This window comes from Manis javanica, chromosome 16 (genome assembly GCF_040802235.1).
Source record: "Manis javanica isolate MJ-LG chromosome 16, MJ_LKY, whole genome shotgun sequence".
NCBI lineage: Eukaryota > Metazoa > Chordata > Mammalia > Pholidota > Manidae > Manis > Manis javanica.
In genome coordinates this window covers 50,363,478-50,388,303 of record NC_133171.1, presented here as the reverse complement: position 1 = coordinate 50,388,303, position 24,826 = coordinate 50,363,478, and the positions used below count along the sequence as shown (strand labels likewise).

Here is a 24,826-nt window from a genome sequence, read left to right as displayed (position 1 = left end):
TAAGCAATGAAGGAGATGGTCAGGGAGCAGGGGGCTGGCAGGAGGAGGTTGGATTTGCCTAGAGGAGGTCGGGGTGGACAGGAAGTGAGGGAAGCGTGGATAGACACAGCTTAGGCTTCTGTTGAAACAAAGGATTGGAGGGGGGCTGGGGCTGCTTTTCTAGCCAAAAAGAAAGAGAAGTAGCCTGAGGGATAGGTTTGGGGGAATTGTAACTTCCTGTAGCACTAATGTCAACCATCTTTGGGTTCCTGACCTATTTTTGGTTGTCTTCACAGGATGAATTGGATCTCACTGACAAAAACCGGGAAGCTGTGTTTGCGCTGCCCCCTGAGAAGAAATGGCAGATCTACTGCAGCAAGAAGAAGGTGCCATCTCTGACCCCTTCTGCTGCCACCTCAGGATCCTCGGCATGGGGCAGCTCTGGCCTCCATGCTCACTCATTCACCAACAGATACTCATTCTACGCCAGCACTGTTCTAGCGTCGGAGAAAGGACAGTGAATAAGTCAGGACAAAAAAATCACCGCTCTCTTGGAGCTTGTACTCAGGGAAATAGGAGTCAATTTTTTAAAAACCTTTTAGACTGGCACCTGACAGATTCCAGGAGTGGTGCCTGGTCAGGGAGGTATAAAGATCTAGGCCAGGTCTAGACTCCCTTCTCGTGCTTGTACCCATGTCTGGATGGCACGTTCTCCTGGGACAGAGCTGGGACATCTCTATTTTAAGGACTCAGTTTTGGGGGTGGAGGGGTTGCCTCTGGATCTTTAGCCCCTGCCCTGTCCCAGGCTCGGTCTCGCAGGGCAGAATGTACATTAGGGTCACACCTCAGTGCCTGTCTTCCCCATACTTTCTGCCCAGTCCTCTCGTGCATTAGAAGGCCATCGGTCTCCTGACCGCGGTGCTCCCTGCAGAGGGGCGTGCAGGCTCCGCTCGGGGCTTGATTGGGCTTTACCCCCTCCCTGGTTTCCCAGCTGCTCTGCTCTTTTCTGTCTCCAGCTCTGTGTCTCTCTTGATCATCTCTTTCTTTCTGGGTCTCTCTTGTCCTCTTCCATGTCAGCTGTTCTGTTTCTTTCACTGTTGTCCTTTCCTTGTCTCATCTTCCTCCTCTGTCCTCCACTCTCCCATTTTCAGACTTGAGGCTTATTCCTCTGAGCTCAGAGTCCAGGTGTTTAGAGGTTAGGGCTTGGTTATTCCTGCACCCAAGGCTCAGACCTGCTCCCTCATGGGACGAGACAGGCAGGTCTGAACTGTTCATACTTTGTCATCCCTGAGTCTGTTCCAGGCCTTTATTCTTGCTCTTCTCACTCAGGGTGTTTGTGTCATCCAGGGCTCCACACTGAGCCAGACTGACCTTATGAAGTAAGAGAACTAATCACAATCATGCACCATTCTAGAGATGGAAGGAACTGAGAAACAATCCAATCTAGTCCTTCTTTCTACTTTTGAGGCAAGGACAGCCTGGGGAGGCAATGGCCCCTCCAAAGTCAGCAGCCAGTGATGACAAGTGGCTGCCCTGTTGCTAGAACCCAGGCCTGCTGGAGTCTGGGGACCTGTGATGAGACGCTTGTGTTGTACATACTACCAGCCATGGTCCACTATACTTAATGCACATTTATTAAGCCCCTGCAGCATGCTATGCTTTTTGTCTAGGAATTTCACTGTGAGAAAAGCAAGTCTTAAAAAAGCTCAAGTCATGGAAGGAAGGGAGGGAGGGAGGAGAAAATTAAGTCCAGGAGTAATTAATCTGTCTCATGTATCTCCATTTTCCATCTGTTTACTATGGAGCTCCCTTAAGCTGATCTCTTAATACAGCTAAAATAAGAGTATTAAAACATAGTACATCTCTCTGCCTTCCAAGCCAAATTATGTATAATTTCCCTACACATTCACACCTCTGTCTGTAACACTGTCCCCATCTATCTTAGCTTCAGTAATCCTCAGTAACTCAGCCCAGTCCTCTCACAACCCCCCAACCCGACTTCCCTCTAGAGTTTTCTGTGTTCAGTGAATCCCAACCCCTCCCGGGTTTCCATGGCCCACTATGGACAGTTCCACCGTAGAGCATTTATCACCCTGCCTCTAGCACTAGACTATTGTCTGGAAGGCAGACACTATGACTGGCTCAATGCTTTCAGTGTACTGATTGGCATGAGCAGGTGCTCGTTAAGAGCACGTGGAATGGGTAAATGATGAACCGGGAAAGGCAGGAAAGTGTGTGTTTGATGATGCCTTTGTTTTTGGCTCTGTGATCTCCTCTCCAAGGCAGAAGTTAGCATTTGGGGGCTTCAGCCATGGAGACTTAACCCAGAGAGCCAGGTGGAATCACAAAGACTGAATCAAGGCACCTTTCCTGCTGGTCTAAAATTTGGGTTTTATAAAACAAAACCATGGAGCCCAAGTGGATGGAGTTGAGGGATGTAGGGCAAAGTCCAGGCCAGCTGGCAGACAGGTGGTTGGTCAGGAAGGTGCTAGAGGAGGTCAGTTTTTATGCTGATTTGAAAGCAGGAGATTGGCAGAAAGCAAAGGAGGGGAAATGTCCAAATGGGACTGGGACAGGAAGGAGCAGTGGGTGTGGAATGCCCAGAAACAGATCCTTTGGCTGGAGCAGAGGGCTGGATTTTCAATGATCAGTAACTCCCATCATTCTCGCCCACCCTTATGGAAGAGTCAGCTCTTGGAGCCTGACGGCTGGGCCACAGTCCTCTGATCTGGGCTCTGCCTCCAAGCTGCACAGCCCCCTCCTGAGTTTTTCTAAAACCCAGGGTCTTGGGAATTTCTCTTTCCCTCTTTTTGTAAAGTTACTATTTACTGAGCACTACTATATGTCAGGTACTGTACCAAATAATTTATGTCAGTGTTCCTCAAACTATCTGAAAGACCAAGTTTTTAATTTTCTAAACTGTCACAGACAATACTTTTGTAAAATACAATGAGAACGATATTATCAGAAAAGTAAAATTTGGAGAAATAGATGTATAAGATAGAAGCACACTTTTTTATTAGATGCAACAGAAATAAAATTATGTTTTATTAGAGTCAGAACAAATGTAACAGGAAAAAAGAATTTACTTTTAAATTGTATAAATTGTCCGTTGAATGTGTATATGTCTGCACAATTGTTGGCTGGTCATGAGATCAATGTTCATGATCTGCATTTTACAGAGGAAGGAATGGAAGCCTGGGGAGATTTTGTAACTTCCTTAAAGTCACCTTGTCTAGGTGACTGGGAAATGGATCTGTCTGCTGACGTGGAATGAAGCTGAGGATCTCAGGCCATGGGCTTGTCTTGCTGGTTGGTTCATACAGTTCCTTCTTCCCATTCCAGGAGCAGGAGGACCCCAACAAGCTGGCGACCAGCTGGCCTGATTACTACATCGACCGCATCAACTCCATGGCTGCGGTGAGTGGCTGCCCTCTCCTGGCTCCACAGGGAAGGGCTGTGCGGTGGATGGGGCTTCCCTTGTCCCTGCACCTCATCTCACACCCCACTCCCTGGGGATCAGCAGTTTCCCAGGGTAGCCCGAGGAATTTCAACAGAATCCCTCCCTCCCGTGTGACTTTCGGGTCCCCCAACCATTTAAGCATTTGGTAACCATTTGTGTATCACACAGGCTTGGCAAATAGGCTGGGCCAGTAATTCTCCCCGCTTTACAGAGGAGGAAAGTGAAGTTCAGGTCTTCTCAGCCTGATCCTCTGTCTCATAGAACATTCCTGAGGCCTCACACTTGCTGAGGCGAGCGTAGCCCTGGTCACACCTGGGCGGGGGGAGTAGGGAGCCAGGAGAAAGGTAGTCCGGCGTGACCCCACTCCCTGCCACAGATGCAGAGTCTGTACGCCTTTGATGAGGAGGAGACAGAGATAAGGAACCAAGTGGTGGAAGACCTGAAGACGGCCCTGCGGACACAGCCCATGAGGTGACCCAGCCTGCTCCCCGTCCCTCACGCCCTTCCTCCACCTCTCACGGGGGTGGGGGGTCCGGGGGTGAGAGGGGTTCCCGCCTACTTCCTGAAGCCTCGCGCAGTGCTCACCCATGCTCGGCCCCTTGGCCAGCTCCAGTTCCCAGCATTCCCTAGTCCAGCTCCCATTGGACTCTCTGAGGCTGCCCGAAGGTGGGCAAGGTGGGGAGGGGGAAGGTGACCACAGGAGAATAAACCTCAGGTCCTAAGAGCTATCTGAAGGGAAGCTGAGGGCTGGTACTTGTCTTCTGGGGAGAATAGAATAGGCGGGAAGGTGGCCCTTCGGAGAAGGACACCGTGCATAAGAAAGAGTTCTGAGAATGAGTCACCCAGGGAGACAGGTGTGGGTGAGAAACGCTCCAACCACCAGGGGGAGACTTGCTGTCTCTGGATGAGATTGCGCCTGGTAGAGTAGGAGCAACCAGGCAAGGAAAAGGGAATGACTTCTCGAAGGCAGAGGAAACCAACTCCCCGAGCCCAGGCCCACTGCGCCAGGGTCCAAGGATGGCCAAGAGCCACAGGTTCTTCTTGCATCTGCGTTCTGGCTCCGACCAGCTTGCAGGAGCCAGCTGTTAAATTTGCAGCAGTTTTGCAAGTTGGTTGTTGAACATAGCTGTAATTAAAATGTAAATTATATGAAATTATGTTAAATAAATTATATCAAAAATAAAAGTAATAAATAAAACCAAAAGTAATAAATACCTGAAACATTACTCCCTAATTACCTAATGATTTTACCACATTTTACTGTTATGTATATTTTTTATTGTTATGTACTCTCTTGAGCTTATGTCCATTGTATATGCATGGTGGAAATACCATAAACAAGTCCCAGGTCCACATTCAGTGACATCACATTGATAGCCTGAAAATGGCTATGCTGGCAGTATTATGCTGGTAGAAATTGGCAAACACCATAATCAGGCCTTTCTCCTTTCTTTCTCCAGAGAGCTAGTTGTTAAATGTTTAGCAGCACACTGGTCTGTCTGTGTGCATGTGTGCGTGTGTGTGTGTGTGTGTATGTGTGTGTGTGTTGGTTGAGCTTCTGCCCCTGGACCCAAAACAGATCCTCAAGGAAGATGGGAATATCCTAATCCCCATCACCGCTCAGGTGTTGGGGGGGGTCCGGTGTGGGAAGGGGATGCAGGAAGGTGATGAAGTCAGGAAGTAGAGGGGTTGAGGGGAGGTTGCCAGGTTCATCTCCCACTTTAATTTATTTCTCTTTCCCTTAAAATTCTAAATACAAAGTTACACATAATCATGGTGGAAATTTTGTAGAATACAGAAAGAATATAATAGAAAAGGTAAATAATACCTATTTTTAACAACTTAATTTGTGAGAGTATTCTATTTTTCTAGGCATATTGTATAATACAGAAATACACACAAATACACCATTATTATCAAATATATTAATTCCATGTAGTGCTTCCCTCAGCTCCATTTATCACATTTCCTCAGATCACTAATTATTGTTCTATTAAGTCAAGTGTTCAAAGCCTTTTAGTGTGCGTGTGTATGTTATGCCACAAATGATTATAGTGCCCGGGTGAAACATATCGACTACTTATCAGAATGGTGTTTTTAAGTAACTTAATAAAATAATTAAAAACAGTGTAAGATAAAAAATAAACCAATTAAATTGAAATATATTTACCAAACATGAAAAATTTGTGGAGTAGTAGTAAATGTGCTTCTTTGTACCTCAAATAGCCATGAACTAGCAAGCACCATAATTTTGAAGTGATAATGAGTAGAAATGATACTTGGAGATTACTGCAACAGCTGTAATTTGTGTGAAAATAACCGTAATTTCTTTGGGTGACCAAGTCACAGATTCTGCTAATACTAGTGTAGTTTATTGCTTGTATTTGTCAGTGAAGGAACTGCTAACTTTCAGTGAGAGGTTACCAAAAAGAAAGGCATAATTTTCTTTTACCATTTAAGTTCATGGACTCCTGAATGCTAGCCATTGACTCTTTAGGGGAACACAGACTCCAGGTGAAGAATCCCTGAGCTATATGGTTTTTAATGTTTTCTGCTAATATTCAGGAGAACTCATCTGTTTTCTGAAGGATCCCTTGAAGTGTACTTTCCCTGGCCATGGACCCTTGTCTCAGTGACTCTGATGGGCCCCTTGTCTGGAAGTCCTTGTCGTCTGACTGTAATTCTCTCAGCTCCCATCCTTGCTGGAGATGAGTCTCCATGTTTAACAGTCATGATAACTATCGTAATAATTTTGTAGAATTTGTGTCATCCCCTTCACCTTCAGACCATCATAGCTGTGCAGCTCACAGTCGTGGCTTGCAGATGCACAGTGTTTAAAGGCAAATAAGATGCAAGTCTCCTGTGAGGGTGATAGGATTTCAGTGCTTTAGATAAACTTTATAAAGGAGCCAAGTGGCTACTGTAGGTGAGACACAGTGGTACACAGGGAATGGGGTAGCTATTTGCAGAATGTAAACAGAATGCTATGCAAATAGGATAGCTGTTTTGCCAACGGTTCTTGCCTGGGCAGGTTTGTGACCCGCTTCATTGAGCTGGAGGGCTTGACCTGTCTGCTGAATTTCCTCCGGAGCATGGACCACGCCACCTGTGAAAGCCGCATCCACACCTCGTTGATTGGCTGCATCAAGGCTCTGATGAACAACTCCCAGGGGCGGGCGCACGTGCTGGCCCAGCCAGAGGCTATCAGCACCATTGCACAGAGCCTGCGCACAGAAAACAGCAAGACCAAAGTGGCTGTGCTGGAGATCCTGGGCGCTGTGTGCCTTGTACCTGGTGGCCACAAGAAAGTGCTTCAGGCCATGCTCCACTACCAGGTGTATGCGGCAGAGCGCACGCGCTTCCAGGTGAGGTGCCTGGCAGAGGGCTTATATAAAAAGTCAGGAGGACCTTAAGCAATAGGGCTTTGACTAGGAAAATGGACTCCTTACTAGATCATGGGTTTCTTGAAGCTGGAATATTTATCTGCTACATTTTTTGTGGTTCTGCATCTCTGAGCCCAACACCTAGCTCACAGGGGCTCAGTCAAGAATTATTGAATTGAAAGCAATTGCTGGGGTCAAGATTTCAGGCCCTATACCTGGGCGAGTGCCCGCAGTGGGGATGCTGGGACCAGTTCTGGGAGCTCAGATCATGCCATTTTCTTTTCTTCTCCCTGACCTGCCCCAGAAAAGCAATGAGGTAGACAACACATAGAAAGTGTTTTGGAGTAAGACTCAATAGATGTGCACTGTCTTTGGAAACCCTATGGGTTATTCATCAGTATAGGCTATTGTTTATTCTGTCATCAAACATTTTGAAGCTCTACACTGTGCAGAAAGTGGCCCCTGACCCTTTGCAGAAGATGCAAAAGAGATACAAGCCAGACCCATGCTGTCAAGGAGCTGGGCCAGGATTGCTTAGGAGCTGTCAAAGCTTGAAAGGGCTGAAGTAGCATTTCAGAGCGGCCCAACAGTGTAGACCAAGCCCTGAAGGAAGCAGGGCGGTGCTGAGATTGAAGTGTGTGTTGGGGGAAGGCTAGGTGGGGGAAGGGCCAGGGTAACTTGGATAGATTGGGTAGTGAGAACGGATGGGGCATGCTGGGTCGCTGCAACCTGGGGAAAAGGCACGGATGTTGGACTTATAGCAGCTTGAGCCCTCCTCTCCTCTTCTGTCCTGCCTTTCCATCCAGACACTGCTGAATGAGCTAGACCGAAGTTTGGGCCGCTACCGGGATGAAGTGAATCTGAAAACAGCCATCATGTCTTTTATCAATGCTGTCCTCAATGCTGGAGCTGGAGAGGTGAGCCATCTTCTTCTTGCCCTTACTGTTTCCTGACTTTCTGGACCTGGGGTAGAGCGTGTGAGTCCTTCCTGGGGGAAGTGGCAGAAGGAAGGGCCCAAGGCACCTGGCTGGGGTGGCTGTCACTACCATCATCATCTTCAGATTGTCTTCATCACCTCTTGTCTCTTTGGTTTGGGGCCCAGAAAGAATAGCTTGTCATGGATCCTGCTGTCATGAGGGCTTCTTGGGGAGTTTCCTGCATGGGTAGCACTATGTTTTGAATGTGTCATAGACAAACCCTGAGCTTGGCTGCCTGATGATGGCTTAGGGTGGTGGGGGATCATTTATGGGAGGAGGGCAAGTGTTGGATCTTCTTTCTAGAGGTTTCCTGATTCTGGACTGGTCTGTGGGTTGGCTGTTCATGCTCTTCTAGCACCTTCTCCTAGGTGTGACTTCATATTTTCCTTCCTTTGGGGTCAGAATGGGGTTCTCAGACCATTAAATAAAATAACAACAATTGAAGAAGAACTTGAAGAGTAGGTGACTTCAAATTCTATGCCAAGGTCAGCCTGCTAAGGGACAAAAGGGAACTTTAATGATCTCTGCTTTCCCCTCTTTTCTGACAGCATACTTTTTTTTTGCATCCAGTCCTGATGACCTGAGTTAGGTGAGGTGGATTGAGGAAATAACCTGTCCCTAAAATGCTGACATCACCTTTGTCAGTCCTAGCTATTTATGACAGACATCTGTTCTGATTAGTTGGTAACCATAAACCATACCTCATCAGTAATGAATATGAATATCACTCCTGTAGGTAAGAGTAATATTGTACCCACTTTATAGATGAAAAAGCTAAGGCTTTCCTCAAATCACAAAGCTAGTAAATGGCAGAGCAGGGATTTTAACTAAGATCTGTCTGATTCCAAAGTTTATGCTTATCATTCTACAATACTGTTGTTTGATGAAAAAAGCTAGAAGAAAAAACTCATATTTAAAGGAAGTGAGGCAGGAGACCTGAAAGAAATAAATAACAAGGTCAAAAGATGTCTCCTTCTACCCTTTCTTGGAACTCTGGGACCTGAGCCATTCTGGGTGAGTTTGCTACAGGAGATGGGGTGGGACAATGACTGGAGTAGTGAGGAGGGGCCCACTGGGGGATCCTGTGGAGCAGGAGACCAGCCGACGAGTCTGGTCCTCTCTCATTGACCCCAGGATAATCTGGAGTTCCGCCTACATCTACGGTATGAGTTCCTAATGTTGGGGATCCAGCCTGTGATTGACAAGCTCCGGCAGCATGAGAACGCCATCCTAGACAAGTAAGGCCCAAGCTGCCTGCCCACTGCCACCTCCAGGGACAGGGCCTCTGTGGGGGTTGGTCAGGACTTTGGTGGCGGCTGCCCTTCCCACTGGAGGCCACCTGCCATGCCCAGCATGGATTCAGAATCAGCTCTGTGGGCGGAGGGGACAGCTTTCCCACCCCCTTGTCCCACCACCCCCTTGACCCACATCTTACCTAGGCCTCTGCCTGCTCTCTTTGCTCGCCTGCAGTCTCATCTCTGATGTTTTAGACAGGCTGAGCTGTAGTACCCAGCTAGGGTGGTACTGGCCCCTGGGGGGCATTTGGGAACATGCAGGGTGCTCTTTGGATTTCAGATGGCTGGCCGGGGCCCTGCTGGTGCTGGCTGTTGGAGGCCAGGAGTGCTGTGGGCCCTGCAGTACAGCCCCGCTCAACAAAGACAAGCCCCACTCCAAATGCAGGCCACAAAGACCCTTGATCAAAGGGCATAATTAAATGCCCACGCGTCACCAGGGAGCCCCTCTGGTCTGTCCCATGGGTACAGACTGTTGCATTACACTGGGTCTTTAGGGAAAGAGCATGTATCCTTTTGAGGTGGAATTGGGGAGTGAGTGAGGTAGCAAACGAGAGAGATTGGCTTTGAGGCTGACATGGGGACAGTACGAGAACATGGGGGAGGGTAGATGTCCAGCAGTGGTTCTTGACTGGGGGTGATCTTACCCCCCATCTGGCAATGCCTGGAGACGTTTTTGTTGCCAAACTTGAAAGTGTGGGTGGGTGGGAGGGGGGAAGCTGTTGGCATCTGTTGGTCAGAGGTCAGAAACCCTGCTGAGCCTCCTACAACCCGCAGGCCAGCCTCCCACAACCAAAGATAATCCCGCCCCAGTGCCACTAGTGCCAAAGGTGAGAAAGCCCAACGGATGGTGATGGGATGGACCCGGGCGGGCCCGTTCACCTACAGACAGGCGGCTGCTTTCTGCTGTTTCCCTGTTGCCTCAGTTTAATGAAGCTTTTAGATTTAGCTGCTGCGGGGCTCCAAGGGGCTGCAGCCCCCAACCAGGGATGTCCTGGTGGTGATGTCTGTGCTGTCTACCCCCACATTCTTCCAGACATCTAGACTTCTTCGAGATGGTCCGGAATGAGGATGACCTGGAGCTAGCCAGGAGGTTCGACATGGTGAGGAGCATGCAAGGGTGGGCGACCGTGGGGGGTCCCAAGCGGCAGCACGGCCACACCTCCAGACCCTGTGCTGTGGTAGTAGGCCCAGTGTGGTGGGGTCCCCTGTGGGCGCCCCATCACCAGGCCCTGCTTCTGGAACCTGGCTGTATGTTGGCTCTGTTGGGTCTCACCTGGCTGGCTTTACCTGGCAGGGCACCTATACCCTGGGGGACTGTGACCCCCAAAGGAAAGAGAACCAGCTCTTACACAGGATTAGTCTCAAATGCCTTTTCCCCCTGCTGACATTCCCCCTGCCTTCCAGTGGTTTTCTGAGTCACCCCTGCCATGACCACTAACAAGATCATGCTCAGCAAACCAAATCGTATTTTCATTTTAGTTGTAGTAATCCTGAAAATACACATCTCTGTTGCTTAAATATTGTACAATAAAACCCCTATCTGAATGGAAACCTCCTTTTGGGGTGGTGCTTCAGCCACCAAGCACGATCCCATTACATTGTCACAAAAGCCCTGGATGTACAGATAAGGAAAGTGAGGTTAGAAAGGATAAGCAGCTAGCCTGTTGTCACAGTAGGTCCAGTATTTGAACCAACCCAGATTGGGTGGAGCTATGCTACATGCTCCTTGACTCACCTGTACACCTGCTCCCTTCCCTTACTTTGAACCAGTAGTGCTCAACCTGGAATGGTTTTGCTGCCCCTGCCTCTGGGGACATTTGCATTGTCTGGAGACATTTTTAGTTGTGCCAGCTGGTATGAGAAGGATGCCACTTGCATCTGATAGATGGGGGCCAAGGATGCTGCTGACTACTTGCAATGAACAGGACAGCTGCCATAACAGAGAATTGTCTGGTCCAAGATGCCGGTAGTGCCGAGGCTGAGAAGCCCTGCTTTCTCTCTTGAGCACGGCTCCCTCCTCCTCTGCTCCGCCCTGGGGCATGGGGCCCAGTGGATGAAGGCAGGGTCTTTTCTCTCCTATCTTTTCCTCTGCTGCCTTCTCCACCCCTTACATTGCGCCCTCCACTCCCCCAGGTCCATATTGACACCAAAAGTGCTTCCCAGATGTTTGAGCTGATCCACAAGAAGCTGAAGCACACCGAGGCCTACCCGTGCCTGCTGTCTGTGTTGCACCACTGCCTGCAAATGCCCTGTGAGTAGCCCGCACTGCCAATTCCCTCAGCCAGCCTGAGCCTGGCCTGGGACAGGTTGAGACAAAGTATCAAGATCTCCCTGGGTTGGTGAGTCTGACCATGTCTCCCTCAGCACAACCCCCAGGAGGAGAGGCCACAGGATCTGGACCCTTCCTCTTGCCTCCCTCTGTGGGGTCAGGACTTCCCATCACCCAGGGGTGGTGCTGGGAACTCAGTCCTGGGCAGTGCCAGTGTCCTAGTCTAACAAGCAGTAGTCTGATCACCCAGCTCTGGCTGTTGCTCATTATAGGGGAGTGGTAGTCCTGTTGGGGACTTCTGGAAAGAAGTGCTGGGGGAGTAGCACAGATGTGGAGGTTGCATGCCTTTTTTTAAAAGGTTTCATCAACACCTCCATCTAGGCCCTGCTGGCTCCCGCCGTAACACCTTTGGCCCTGCCTCTCTTTACAAATACCAACTGTCAGCACGTACAGGAGCAGATGCTAAGCTCTTAAGATCCAGGTGTGCATAGTAACTGAATAAATTATGCATAATTACTAATAGCCACCCCAGCATGCAATTTGAAATGAGCTTTCACTGTACCATGTGGTATTTAAGCTCTTCACAAAATAGAATATTTGGAAAATTCGTGTGGCCCACCAGAGTGGTGAGCCTAGACAGTCTCTTTAGTGGTGATCATGGTGGTGTTGGTAATTGTGGTGAAGGTGGCAACAGCTACAACTTACTGTGCCAACTCTGGGCCGGGCGTGATGTGGGGCCTCTAGCACAGTGTCTTGGAACTGCAGAGGAGCTCAAGGAATGTGCATTATCATCTCAGGTTTACATGGATGAACTAGAGGCTGTGTGAGTATCTACATAGGAAGGAATTTTTGTTCCTTTGGGGTCAGGGCTTTAGATGAAACATGTTCTGTGAGCCAGTGACTGGCCTTACCCTATTTTCCTGGGTGAAAGGCAAATAGAAAACTAGGCCACTTTGCAATGCATGTGTCAGGGGAGTGACAGAAAGGAAAGGAGACAGTGAACTGGACTGGGAAGTGACCAGTGCTTCTCCAAGACTCAGTCCTGAAGGTCTTCATGGATGATGTGGGAAGTCCCTGGGAAACCTGACTTCTGCTCCCACAAGTTCCTGTGTTTGGTGTTCCATGGACAATGTGAACAGGTCCCTCTCTTCTGCCTCAAAAGAGGGCTTTGCAGATATGACCTTCTACCTTGTAGGCATTTATGGTTTGCCTTTGAGGTCAAGATTGTGCTGTTTGACTGCCTTGGAGGTCAGTCAAGACAAAGTACTTGATATCAAGAACCAAGATATAAACTTCAAATTGTAAAATAAATTAGTCAAAGCAATGGAATGTAACCGGTAATATTATAATATCTTAGGATGGAAACAGGGGGTCGCTACACCTACCACAGTGAGCATTTAGTAATGTATATAATTATTGAGTCACTGTATTGGACATCTGTAACCAATATAATACTGTAGATCATCTATATTCCAATAAAACAATGAGAGTCAAAATAAAGGACCAAGAAAGAGGAGCTTATGGCTACACATGAAAACGACGGCTGTGTGCAGGCAGATCCTGAGCAGAGGATGAGACTGGGGCCCTGGGGCATCACGCACGACACCCCATGCCTTTGCCTGCAGAGTTCAGGATCACCCTCACCAAGAAATCTGCCTGGACTTCCCTCTTCTCCAACCCGCTGGACTTCCTCTCAGTGCATCTCTGTAGTTAGTTTTTCTCTCCATTCATTTTTCTCTGTAGGGCAATAGCATGGATAATCTTAAAACCTTTTCTTTTTAAAACATTTCCCTGGAGACTTAATTATTTAGCACGTAATATTTTGGAGCAGATTTACTTTCTTAAAGGTCTTTTTCTTTGGATAACATAAAAATCAATTTGCATTCCCGAGGCATAGGATGCTCAGGGTAGCAACAGGGAAGAAAGCCTGCCAGGAAGCACTTCAGGGAGTAGAGAAATATATCTAGAGGGCTGACACGTTCTTGCAGGTCAGTTGCAGATCATCAGGAAATGACTGGATGTGTGAGTCTCCATCATCAAAAACTGCATTGCCTCCCCCGTCAGGTTGGGAGGTTGCCAAGAGAGAAGGGCCTGCCTCACCAGCTTGAGCCCAGGTGCTGACTCCCGGGCAGGGCCCCAGGGTGCTCCAGGGTTCAGGAAACATAACAATGTCTGTCGTTTCTCAGACAAGCGGAATGGTGGCTACTTCCAGCAGTGGCAGCTCCTAGACCGCATCCTTCAGCAGATTGTCCTCCAGGATGAAAGGGGTGTGGATCCTGACCTGGCTCCCTTGGAGAACTTCAACGTGAAGAATATCGTCAACATGTAAGCAGTGGCCAGCCCTCACCTGTTTTCTTCCTCCTTCCCTATCTCTCTCCTACTGGGGGTCTCGCCAGTGAAACCTCACTTCCTCTCTCAAACCAGCTGCCTTCAAGCAGACCTTGAGTCATGTCGTCCATTATTGCTCTCTGAGATAATGAAATGTTCCATATCCGCCCTGTCCAAATGTGGCTGCTAAGTGCTTGACAGGTGGTTAGTGTGACTGAAGAAATGAATTTGAAGTTTATTTCATTTTAATTAAATTCAAATGGCCACGTGACATATGGCTAGTGACTCCCTTGTTGGACAGCGCAGGTTTATGGAGGATGTACACAACTCTCAATGGTCCACTGCATGGAGTGGACGGAGGGGGACTGGAACACAGTAACCAGAGGAGCCTTCCGCAAACTATGGCCTGCGGGCTAACTCCAATCTTCCAGCTTTTTTTGTAGGATCCAGAGCTAAGAATGGTTTTTACATTTTGAAAGAGTTGTTAACAACAAACAAACACAAGACTCTACAGGATATATAAAACCTAAAATATTCACTCTGGCCCTTTAGAGAAAGTTGGTGACCATTACTGTGGAGCAGGTGATTTAACCATGAAGCGGTTGCCCAAGAAGGTCGGAGTCTAAGGTCTTCTGGTCTGTCATCTTAGACTGACTCTGGGTATAGGGAAATGAAGAAAACCAAGTTGAAAGTCATGTCAATTAATATTCAGGCCTAATGTTAACATGCTGACTTTTAATGTTAAACTTTTACTTAACTTTCACTATGAGTCTGAGCCAGTTGCCCTTAGAGAGATAAACTGGCTCTCAGTGATTCGTTGTATTGCATTCCAAAAGCAGGGAGAAAATGATTTGTGAACCCTTCATGCTACTGTTTTCATTGGCACAAATAATTGGATGTTGATACAGTTTAAATCCTAACTGGTGTGTTGGCCAATTGCAACTATAATTGCAGCTTTGTTTTTATTTTTATTTTCTACTAACTTTTTATGCTATTTAGTGGGAAAGTTTCTCCTCTGCCAAACAATGAAAAAGCCTCAGGTCCAAAGAATGTCTTGCTTCTTATTGGGCAGTGGAAGTCCTAAGATCATTTTAAGCTGCCAACCTAGTCCCGAATCTGTGACTGGAAGGACTAGTCTCAGATGTGGTCAACATTCTAGATTTGATTTAGCTTTAGATCTCTCTCCTTCCTGGGCTGAGGCCGAAAGCTATAGTGGGAAGGGTGTGTGTGTGCGTGTGTGTGCACACGTGCGCACATGTGTGAGTGTGTTGGCTTCTTTTCTCTGTTCTAATGCTCTTCTAACCCCTTCTGTCCCCCTTTTCTACTACCAAATCATTTCTGACTCCCACCAGAGGCAGCATAAGGGCAGGAAGGAGAAAAGGTCTTGCTTGATCAGGTAACTTTAAGTAAACAGGTTTCCAGTTCTCTGGGCTTGGCGCATGGATAAGACATGAAATGCATTCCTAGAATCTTCAAAAGTTCCTTGCTGGGTGCCTCTCAGTAAAACCCTGGTCACTGCCCATGCAAGCTTGTCGTTTTTTCCTGGGGCTGGTATCATCTCCTCTTCCATCAGCTTCTGATGGAAGCCCAGGGCCCACAGACTTACACTATGCAAGTGCCTGGTTTTCTGCCAGGAGAGCTTCTTGGGCAGTGCTTAAATGGCTCCAGCCCAGTTTTTCCACGACGCTGACATCTGGCCCATGAGCAGCCCTCATGCAGTCTCTGTACCAACAAACCCCAGGAGTGCCAGCCAGTCCCAGCACAACACTGGTCTCCAGTATTGTTCCTCCTCTGGACCTGCCGGGCCCCAGGGCAGGTCCCAGTCCATTATAGCCCCTTCCCAACATCAGGGAACATGGGGCAGCCATCTCTGAGGGGGCTCAAAGAAACCACTTCCCTGGAGGGTGGTAAGGGAGGTGGCTCCCCAGCGAAGGACAGCAGTGGCTCTCTCCAAAGAAATCTCTTCAGAAACTATTTCCCGTCCAACTCTGGTTCTTCTTTACATCCTTAATCTGTTGACAGGGCCGAGAGTCATGGATCCACATTTCAGATTTACAAAAGAATGATTATTGGGATCTCGTCTTGGGATTTCCCCACTCTCGTACTGTGTTTAGGCGAAAGTTCAGTTTTAACTGCCAATGACATGAATGAGGATTTCCTATGGTGCAGGCTCACCCCTCTTCTCGCTCAACGTACTCATTCTGTGCTGGTGGCCCGGGCGAGGCTCTTACACAGTGGGAGCCTGGACCACGGTAGGGCCAATATTTTAATCTCTGTTAATGCAAAACCTGTTTTTGCAAAGGGGTGTAGTCATTATGTGTGAAGGGAAGCCTGAGACTTAGTTCACTGTTATCTCCATCTCTGGCCTCAGCAGCCTCCATACATCACAGAGGGGTTGGATCATAAGGTGTCTGAGAGGCCTTTCAGCTTTCACGGCCCTTGGAGAGACGCACGATGAGCCTGGGCAGGGATGGGGAGGATGGGGACCGACATCTGGAGAGTAAAAATCCTAGCCTCCGTGATGTGGGTAGACAGACTGGAAATCACGGTACCAAAATGGGGAGTCGGAGATGACATGCCTTCTGGGAATCTGTGAGCCAGTGGTGAGCAGACCCTTCTCTCCACAACCCACCAGGCTCATCAATGAGAACGAAGTGAAGCAGTGGCGAGACCAAGCCGAGAAGTTCCGGAAAGGTGAGGGGCTCTGTCTGGACCTGCTGCGGCCTCCGCGTATCCCCAGCCCTGCCCAGCTCAGGACCCACCTCCCCTATCGCAGGGGGACGCATGTAGGCACATTCTCTCTCCCCACTTCCTTTCCTGACTCCCTCCCACCCCAGAACACACAGAGCTGGTGAGCAGGCTGGAGAGGAAGGAGCGGGAATGTGAGACGAAGACGCTGGAGAAGGAAGAGATGATGCGCACACTGAACAAGATGAAGGACAAGCTGGCCCGGGAGTCCCAGGAGCTGCGCCACGCTCGGGGACAAGTGGCGGAGCTGGCAGCCCAACTCAGTGAGATCTCGGTGCGTGGGGACCCTCCTCTCCTTTTAATAGTTAGGCCAAGACCTTCAAGGTAGGGTGAGGAGAGAAGGTGTGGGGAGTGGCCGCAGACCCCAGGATCGGGGAGAAGAGCGACGGAGGTCTCAGCCTCGGATGGAGGGGCACGTGAGGCTGTCGGGTGGCACCTTTGTGTTAATTAGAAAAACAGTGCTCTTTCCTTGGGGTGCCACTGTCCCAGGAAGCACACCTTGGAAAGCAGAGAGCAGGCTGGGGTGTGGCTGTCCCCTCCCCTCAGCTGGACGCCCTGGGCGGGCAGTAGCCTACACAGCTGTAGGCATCAGGCCTGCTCTTGCATTGTGATGTGTGGCCTTCTCCAGTGTCTGTGTGGGTATGTGTTTGACTTATGTGTGTACGTTTGTGGTTGTGTTTCTGTGTGTTGCATATTTTGGATTCAGAGAGAGAAAATGGGGGCCAAATGTGTGCAGGAGGTGAGAGCAGGACGTGGGTCTCGGAGAGGTGGGGATGGGAGTAGGGAGAGGAGTCGTGGTGGTGACCTGGGGCATCCCTGCTGACAGCTTTGTCTCTTCTGATTTTCTGTCTCCCCACAGACAGGACCTGTATCTTCCCTACTCCCCCCTGGAGCCCCCCTTACCTTGTCTTCCTCTATGACAACCAGTGCCCTGCCTCCACCCCCACCCCCTCTGCCGTTCGCTTGCTGCCCCCCACCGCCACCACCACCCCTTCCACCCGGTGGGCCTCCAACTCCTCCCGGTGCCCCACCTTGCTTTGGCATGGGCCTGCCCCTCCCTCCGGAGCCCTTCCCCAGCAGTGATACCCTACTCAGGAAGAAGTGTGTCCCCCAGCCTTCCCATCCACTGAAGTCCTTCAACTGGGTCAAGCTGAATGAGGTGAGTAGCAAGGAGGAGATCAGTAGGTCCATCCTCCTACGGTGGTCCCCGGCCCATGGACTGGCTACCCACTAGATCTCCTTGTTTGTAGATTTCCTCCCTGGGTTCATTCTTTGGCAGGTAAGGCTGGGCATAGTGGATACAGAAGATGGGGTCTGCTGATGCCAGACAGCCCACCATCCACTGGGAAGGGCACCTACCCTGGGAGGAGACAGCCTGGCATGTGATGAGGCTCACATTGACAAAGCCACCTGCAGGTGGAATGTGTGTGCGATGAGTGCTAATGGAGTGATACAGATACCAGAGCAGGGGCCAAGCAGCAGTGCTTTCTAGACAAGACAAGGGCTGGGCTAGAATTTCAAGGATAGGGTCAGGTTGAGGAAAAGGGTAGAAGATACAGGCAAAGATGTTGGGCCAAGGTCTATAGATGGTAAAGATGTTCAAAGGATTGAAATGATGAGGCTATGACAGAGGGGGCATGAAGCACCCATGCAATGAAGAGTTTGATGTCAAACTGCAGCTGTTTTGACGTCCTCCTGGGTAAGGTGTGCATGCTGGCTACTTGGCTACACTGCTCAGCAGTGAGAGGCCCTCATGAATATTGTCCACTAAGAACCACCAATCCCAGGTCCACAGGTGAGAGTTGATTCCTCTGCTGGATTCTCATAAGCATCGAGTAGAGATGCCTTGGGTCACACTAGACTGCTTGTAATTGAAGGCCAGTTCCAGCCCGGGGCAGGCCTTATCTCTGGTTCTATACTATGTCCTGTAAGAGGACCAGTGGCTTTGTCTCTGAGGTAAACGCATCCAAGGCAAGAAGGTCAAGCAGTCTGACCCACATTCACACCATGAAGACAACAACCATGCAGACATCAGTTTGGATCTGGTACTACGAGATACCCTCTGCCCTTGTCTCTTCTGATTTTCTGTCTTCTGTGGAACTGACTCTTGGGGAATTCGTAACCGTACCATTCTATGTGAGCTTAAATGAGCCCAGATGGAGATGCAAGTGGGAAGAGAGGTAGGATTGCTAGTAGGTGGTCAGCTATTTGTTTGATGCTGTCTCCTAATGGTAGACCAGCCAGCCAGTTGGTCTGAGGTCTGCTTTGTATAAAGCTTCTTGCTGGGGACTGTGACCAATAATAGCAAAAGATGAGGCATAATCTTGCCCTCTAAGAGCTTTGTATCTGGCAAACTAGGAAGTGTGTTCAAGGAAAAGCCTAGACATCCTGGGGATGAAATGAAGGGGAGGTTTAACCTCTAAACAAAGCAGGCTTGGCTCTAACTAACTGTGTGACCTGCAGCAATCACTCATTATATCTGTACCTCAGTTTGCTTGTCTGTGAGATGACCCCTCAGATCCCTTCCATCTCTGGTCTTAGAGTCTAGGTGGAAAGACAAAGCATGAACCCAGCCCCCTCATGATCTCCTGGGTCTCTGATAACATCTCCCATCTGAGTCATGAACATGTTAGAACCACCTGTTAGCAGCATTCTGAATCAACACTGTTGAGTCTGTACCAACTGCATTGCACAGTTGTGCCGTGCGGATGCCTCTGCACGGACAGGAGGCAGGCCAGAGAGGCCACCTGCCTGTGAGCCGACAAGCAGTTCTGCAGAAGCATAGGCTGTGTGGGAGCGCTCATTGTTCATGATCGGGAATCATATATTTTAGGGTGGTCAAATAAGAAACATTTTTTGTCTCTTGTGCTTATAACTTAAGGTTTTAAAAAGATAATGGAAAGATGATTAAGCACCCCAACAATTAAGGAAAACAGAGCAATTATTTTTGCCACATTTCCATCACCCAGAGCATTGTGCTGAGGATTTTCTCTGGGGGTCCAATAATAATAAAGTTTATATAAATTCCTCAGGGACCCAGAGCAGGCCAGAGTTTCATTCCTAGACTGGAAAATACAAGGTGGATGGATGAGGCGATGGAGAGCACTTACAGGAGGTGTAGAGGGGCGTCCAATAATACTTATGAATCTGTTACTCCAGGCCCCAACTTTTAATTGTATGACTAGGGCTGAGTTCATCATTTGGGCTTCAGGTTCCTGATCCGTAAAAGGAGGGTAATTTTGACACACACGTCAAAGGATGGCGGTGAGGATTAGCTGGCTTAATTCACAGGAAGCACATGGAACAGTGACTGGCACATAGAAAGTCATAATAATAATAATAATATCAGATTAGTTATTATTAGTGACACCGTGCTTGCTTTAAGTATGTTATCCTCACTCCAACCCAGCAAGTAAGCCTCACTGAGACCCGGTTTCCCTTTGGGTGACATGACAAGAGCATGGGTAGCCAACAGCCCCACATGACGACGGGCTGGGGCTACAGGCTGATGGGGTTGTTCTGACCCCAAGTGCTCTAGGGGAGAAAGCTAGTGAAATGTGTTTTGGGGTAAGAGTTCCCTGGCCTGTAAAGGTTGCCTCTAGAGTGGCTGAAGCCCCAGGAATCTAGACTGGTGATGGTGAGCTCTTGGCCAGAATAGTGTAAAAATTAAATTCAGAAATTATTGTACATGGGAGGCACCTCAAGGCAACCTGGAGAAATTGAGGATGTGGAGAATACCAGGAATAAATGTACCTCTCTCTGGCTCTAGACCCCAGCCACACTCCACAAAGACTGGAAAATATGGGAGAGGGAGAGGGAGGGAGGGAAGGAGGGAGGGGGAGGGAAGGGGAATCAAGGGCCCAGATTCTCAGCCTGTTGTCCCATGAGAGCCTCTGCCTGGCATTGAGCATCCAGCCCTCCCACTGCAGCCCTTCTCTGCTCATCCTGGCCTTGCTAGGAATAAAGACCAGTGCGAAGCCTTACCTCTAGGGGCCTTCCCACCATGTCCACCCCTACTCGAGGCCTGGATGAAGATGGGGGGCCGGTTAGAAGTTTCCCCTTCCTGCCTTCCCAGATTTCATTTCCCTTCCTGTCCTGTCTCTGCCTCCCATGTATACTCCATTCCAGGAGCTTGGCTCCTTGCCCCAGGGCCGTTCTCCTACCCCACGCGTGCTCCTGTGTACACACACACACACACACACACACACACAGAGTGGTTCTTTCTGCCATGAAAAGAATGCGTCTGTGTTGGGTTTGGCCAGTTGCCTGTATCCCTTGCTGCTCTAAGCTTCCTAGCCTGGCATTCCACAAGAGGGTCCCTGGCCTTAGGAAGGCCACAGGAATGTTCCCACCCCCCTGCTCTGGCCTAGCCTCCCCTTTCCAGAGTTTAAGAAAATAAAACTGAGGGAAAGGTATGTTTCTCCAAGCCTTGCTGTGGGGGAGATGGAGGGAGGCGGAGAGGGGGGCATTAGGAAGGCTTCCTGGCTGCCCTTTGGGCCAGGGAAGGTGGAGAGATTCTGTTCGAAAGGACAGCAAAGCTCTGATTAGGTGAGGGTTCTGGGGAGGAGAGAGTGGAGCACCGTGGGAGGGGCTGTGCTCTCTGCCATTATCAGGGTGTTTACAAGGCCCCTGGGCTTCTTGGTTTGGCTAACAACTCCTCCCCAGAGAATACCAGACCGTCCCCTCTGGGGTGCGGGTTCAGTCTAGAGTCCTACACAGAGGTGGGGCAGTGCCTAAGCTGAGACCCCTTGGAGTATAAACCCCTGGGTCCATCCCAGTCATAAGGGATGGGACCCCTTCCTGGGTCTGACCAACAGGAAACTGTGGTGCAGTCTTGCTGGCCTGAGTAGTCACTTTGGCAGCCAGGATGTCCCAGCCTTTGGCATTTGTCCACTTTCTGGGAATCCGGGCAAGTGGGAGGAAGACTCCTGGGAGAGAAAACGACCATCTCAGACCAGAAGTGCAGCCTGCACTGAGGATTCGAGGATCCCAAATATGTGTGGGCACAGTTCCTGCCAGTGTTTCCACCTACCCTGACCTTCAGGGAGAGTGCCCTGACAACGCTGGCTTGGTTTTGTCGTTCTGGAAGGAGTTGCTTAACCCCCTCTCATACTTGCCCACCTATCACTCCTGCATTCCCACTGATTTCTGGAACACGCTCACATGTGACGCCAGGAGAAAGGGAGGAAGAGGAGCTTGTCTCCGGCTTCTCCCTTGGGGCACAGAATTGACCTTGGGTGGAGGTTCAAGGGGAGCAATAGACCCCCTTCTGAAGGCCTGAAAGCCAGGCTGTTGTCGCATGTGCTGCTGGGGGACAGGTGGGGCTGGGGGGACACTGGACATCGCTATGATGAAGGAGCTGAGTCAACCGTGGGGTCTTCTCCCTGCCTCACTCTTAGGAGCGCGTCCCTGGCACTGTATGGAATGAGATTGATGACATGCAGGTATTTCGGATTCTGGACCTAGAGGACTTTGAAAAAATGTTTTCAGCTTATCAGAGGCACCAGGTAAGACCCTGCCCTCCTGGCCTCTTGGGCTGTGACTACCTAGACCCTTTGAACCCAAACCTCAGCCTCTCCCTCCCTCCCTTTCTCCCTTCATTTCATGTATGCTGATTTTATTCTTCATCAGGCACTCTGTTCTTGCTGAGAATGTAGGCATGAATTAGACGTGTGCGGAGCAGTAGGGAGAAACATCCCTTTGTATTACAGTTCGTATTTACATGTCAAGTGATGAAACAGTATTTTGTCCATTCCTTCCTCTCATCCTGGAGCCCTGGAGAGGACCTGGCCCCCGTGACCCCTGTCCTTTCTCTGGCCCCAGGATCCAGGGCCTATGTCTATCAGGCATCGTAACTTTCTCAACCACACTCTCATTGCCCAACACCCTCACGAGCAGTTCGCAGAGGGTGCTGATGTTTCCAGGAAGATGGGGCTGCTGCAGGCCACATTAGGGGGTGAAAGCTGGGGCTGGTTCTGGGCAGGCCGATTGAGGCCCTGGGCTTTGTTCTGCAGCCACTGTGCGCAGATGGCTGTAGCCCGCTCTTCCTACAGCAGCAGGAGCAGGGGCGTGGAGGTGGGGCAGAACCCTGGGCAGTACCTGTGGGGACTGTCAAGAATTCTGGTTCTCAGACCTCATCCCTACATGAGTATGTGTGTCGGGAGATGAGCTGGGACCCAGGAATCTGCACTGCAGCCAAGCACTATCTGGGGGCCTTCCCACCAAGTCCAGTTTGGACATCACCAGCCGAGAGGCCTTAGTTTGCTTCCTGGGCTGCCTACCAGGGGCTGTTTCCTCTCCAGGCTGTGCTGTTTGCTTCCATGTTTTCTCTGCTGAGCCCTGATGACCTTCCCAGATGCCAGGGGGTGGGGTCTGTTCCTTCCTGGGCCCTGGACAGAGGCTGCATGTTGTAGTCAGGCTCCCCACTGCTTTTTGCCAAATTGAGACCCGCCGATGACCCTTTCTGAGGGCAGACAGGACCTGGGGCACGTGTGACCGCTCCCAGGGAAACAGCCACAGGGATGGGGTGCGAGCAGGGCTCTGGCCCTGACTAGAGGTCTGAGAAAAACCAGGTGGTCGTTACATGAATGTAGGTGCTTAAGGCATCAGATTCTCTACCCCTCATTCCAGCCAGCGTTTCGGGCTCTGCCCATATCAGGCTGGCATGGCCGCCGGATGTGGCTTGGCTGGAATTGGAAGGCCTTCTGAGCACTTGGAGCTCCTGTGAACCGGGAAGAGTGGGCGGGGGGACCGCGTACACGGGTGTGCCGGGCGTGGCCGATCACGTTCTGCCTCTAGTTTGAGAGTTTCTCCAGGCCAGTGCTCTGGCCCAGCCCAACCAGTCTCCGGGGCCCATGGGCGGGGCCAGCATGGGGGCCAGTGGGGAAAGTGGGGCAATGGGGTTGAGGGCAGATGGGTCTTGGCCTCCCTGCCTGGAGAGCGGAGACAAGTTCAGATGAGAAGCCCCTGTTCTGTCCCCGCTCGCCTCTCTGAACCCACTCAGGCCAGCCTGCTGTCTGCAGGCTGGGCTCACCCAGACTCCTGTCACTCAGTGGGTTGTCCGCATGCTGGGGCCAAATTCATGGCAGCAGAGCTGCCAACACCCCGGAGGCTGTGTTGCCCTGGCCACCTCCTCCCATCTTGGGGCCCCCCCATCTGTGAGCTGAGCTCTTCCCTCTGAGCCCTAGCAGGTCCTGAGTTAGTGACTTCAACTCTATCAGGGTCAGGCAGGGAGAACCAGGTGTGGGCTCTGCCCCCTCAGCGACCTTAGGAAGCAAAAGACACACAGGGTCAAGGGGCAAAATTCAAGGACACCTGCTTTCTTCTGCCTCAGTGAATGCAGTTAACAGCTCCAGTTTGATTGTGTTTCTGCCCGTTAGAAAGATGAAGTCATCCAGGGGTGGGGGAATGATGCTGTCTGCCTTCAGGGCAGATTCCTAGCCGAGGAGCAGGAAGAACACCACCAGGGCTGGGGTGGGGAGCCTGGGGGCCTGGTCTGCCCTGACTGAGGGGTGGTGGTCCCCCTGGGCCCAGAGCCGGTGGGGGAGGCTGCCTGTGCTCTGCTGTGTGTGGCTTCTCCGTGAGCGTATGTCTGCCAGAAGTGGCTTTTGTTCAGGGCTGTGAGCAGGTACTCCTCTGCAGCCAAGGAAACCTCACTGGCATCAGGTGGACAGAGTAGATGTTGGTGGGCCCCTCCTCTCCTACTGGTCCTGGGTCCCAGAACCTCTTGGCTAACATTGTGCATGTTTAATTCTCTGTTGGCTGTGGCTGCTCTGCTACCTGCCTAGGAGCTGGTAACTAATCCTTCTCAGCAGGTGAGTCACTCCTGGGGCTCAGGACACTCCAACTTTTAACCATTGTCCCCGGCTACTGTTGTGGGCTGGGGCCAAAAGAGAGGGCTTGTCCATTCTGCCTTCTACCTTATTATCCATCTATACTGGATGGCATGGGGCTGGGTCCCCAAAGAGAAAGCAGAAATGTAGGGTACCCCTATCAGCAATGGAGTTGAATGTCTACTAGAGGAAAGAAAGAGCTTCTAGGTCTGTTGTCATACCCACCAGGCCCAAGGCAAGGCTGCCCTGTAAGACTGCACAGGCTGGGCACGGCACAACCCCAGAGTGCAGTTCACAAAGATGCTGATGTGAGTGGCAGCCCCTGGGGTTGTGCAAATGGAGCCTATGCTTAAGGGGATCTCCTGGAGCAAGAACTGGCTTCCTGTCCGCCTCTCCAGGGGCCCCAGGGGAAGTGGGGGAATCCCTGATTTCTTGGTAATTAACCTGCTGGAACCCCAGAAGAGAGAACATATGGAAGTCTGCCTCAGTTTCCCCACCTCTGAACTTGTGGATGCCCTCTACCCTGGGCACATTGGGCTCCGCCTGAAGTCC

General features: G+C 50.3%; 1 protein-coding gene across 2 annotated transcripts in view; it reads left to right on the top strand.

The window, feature by feature from the left end:
* DAAM2 (dishevelled associated activator of morphogenesis 2) overlaps positions 1-24,826 on the top strand; it is a 710,965-nt gene that overhangs the window by 671,234 nt on the left and 14,905 nt on the right. For both annotated transcript variants that reach the window (XM_073224569.1, XM_073224568.1), the window contains exons 3-15: positions 276-365; positions 3,325-3,399; positions 3,819-3,913; positions 6,474-6,807; positions 7,632-7,742; positions 8,937-9,040; positions 10,131-10,197; positions 11,231-11,348; positions 13,553-13,691; positions 16,330-16,388; positions 16,532-16,716; positions 17,302-17,601; positions 21,842-21,949. In XM_073224569.1, the coding sequence (XP_073080670.1) occupies positions 276-365; positions 3,325-3,399; positions 3,819-3,913; positions 6,474-6,807; positions 7,632-7,742; positions 8,937-9,040; positions 10,131-10,197; positions 11,231-11,348; positions 13,553-13,691; positions 16,330-16,388; positions 16,532-16,716; positions 17,302-17,601; positions 21,842-21,949 (1,785 nt within the window). The remainder of the gene's footprint in view (positions 1-275; positions 366-3,324; positions 3,400-3,818; positions 3,914-6,473; positions 6,808-7,631; positions 7,743-8,936; positions 9,041-10,130; positions 10,198-11,230; positions 11,349-13,552; positions 13,692-16,329; positions 16,389-16,531; positions 16,717-17,301; positions 17,602-21,841; positions 21,950-24,826) is intronic.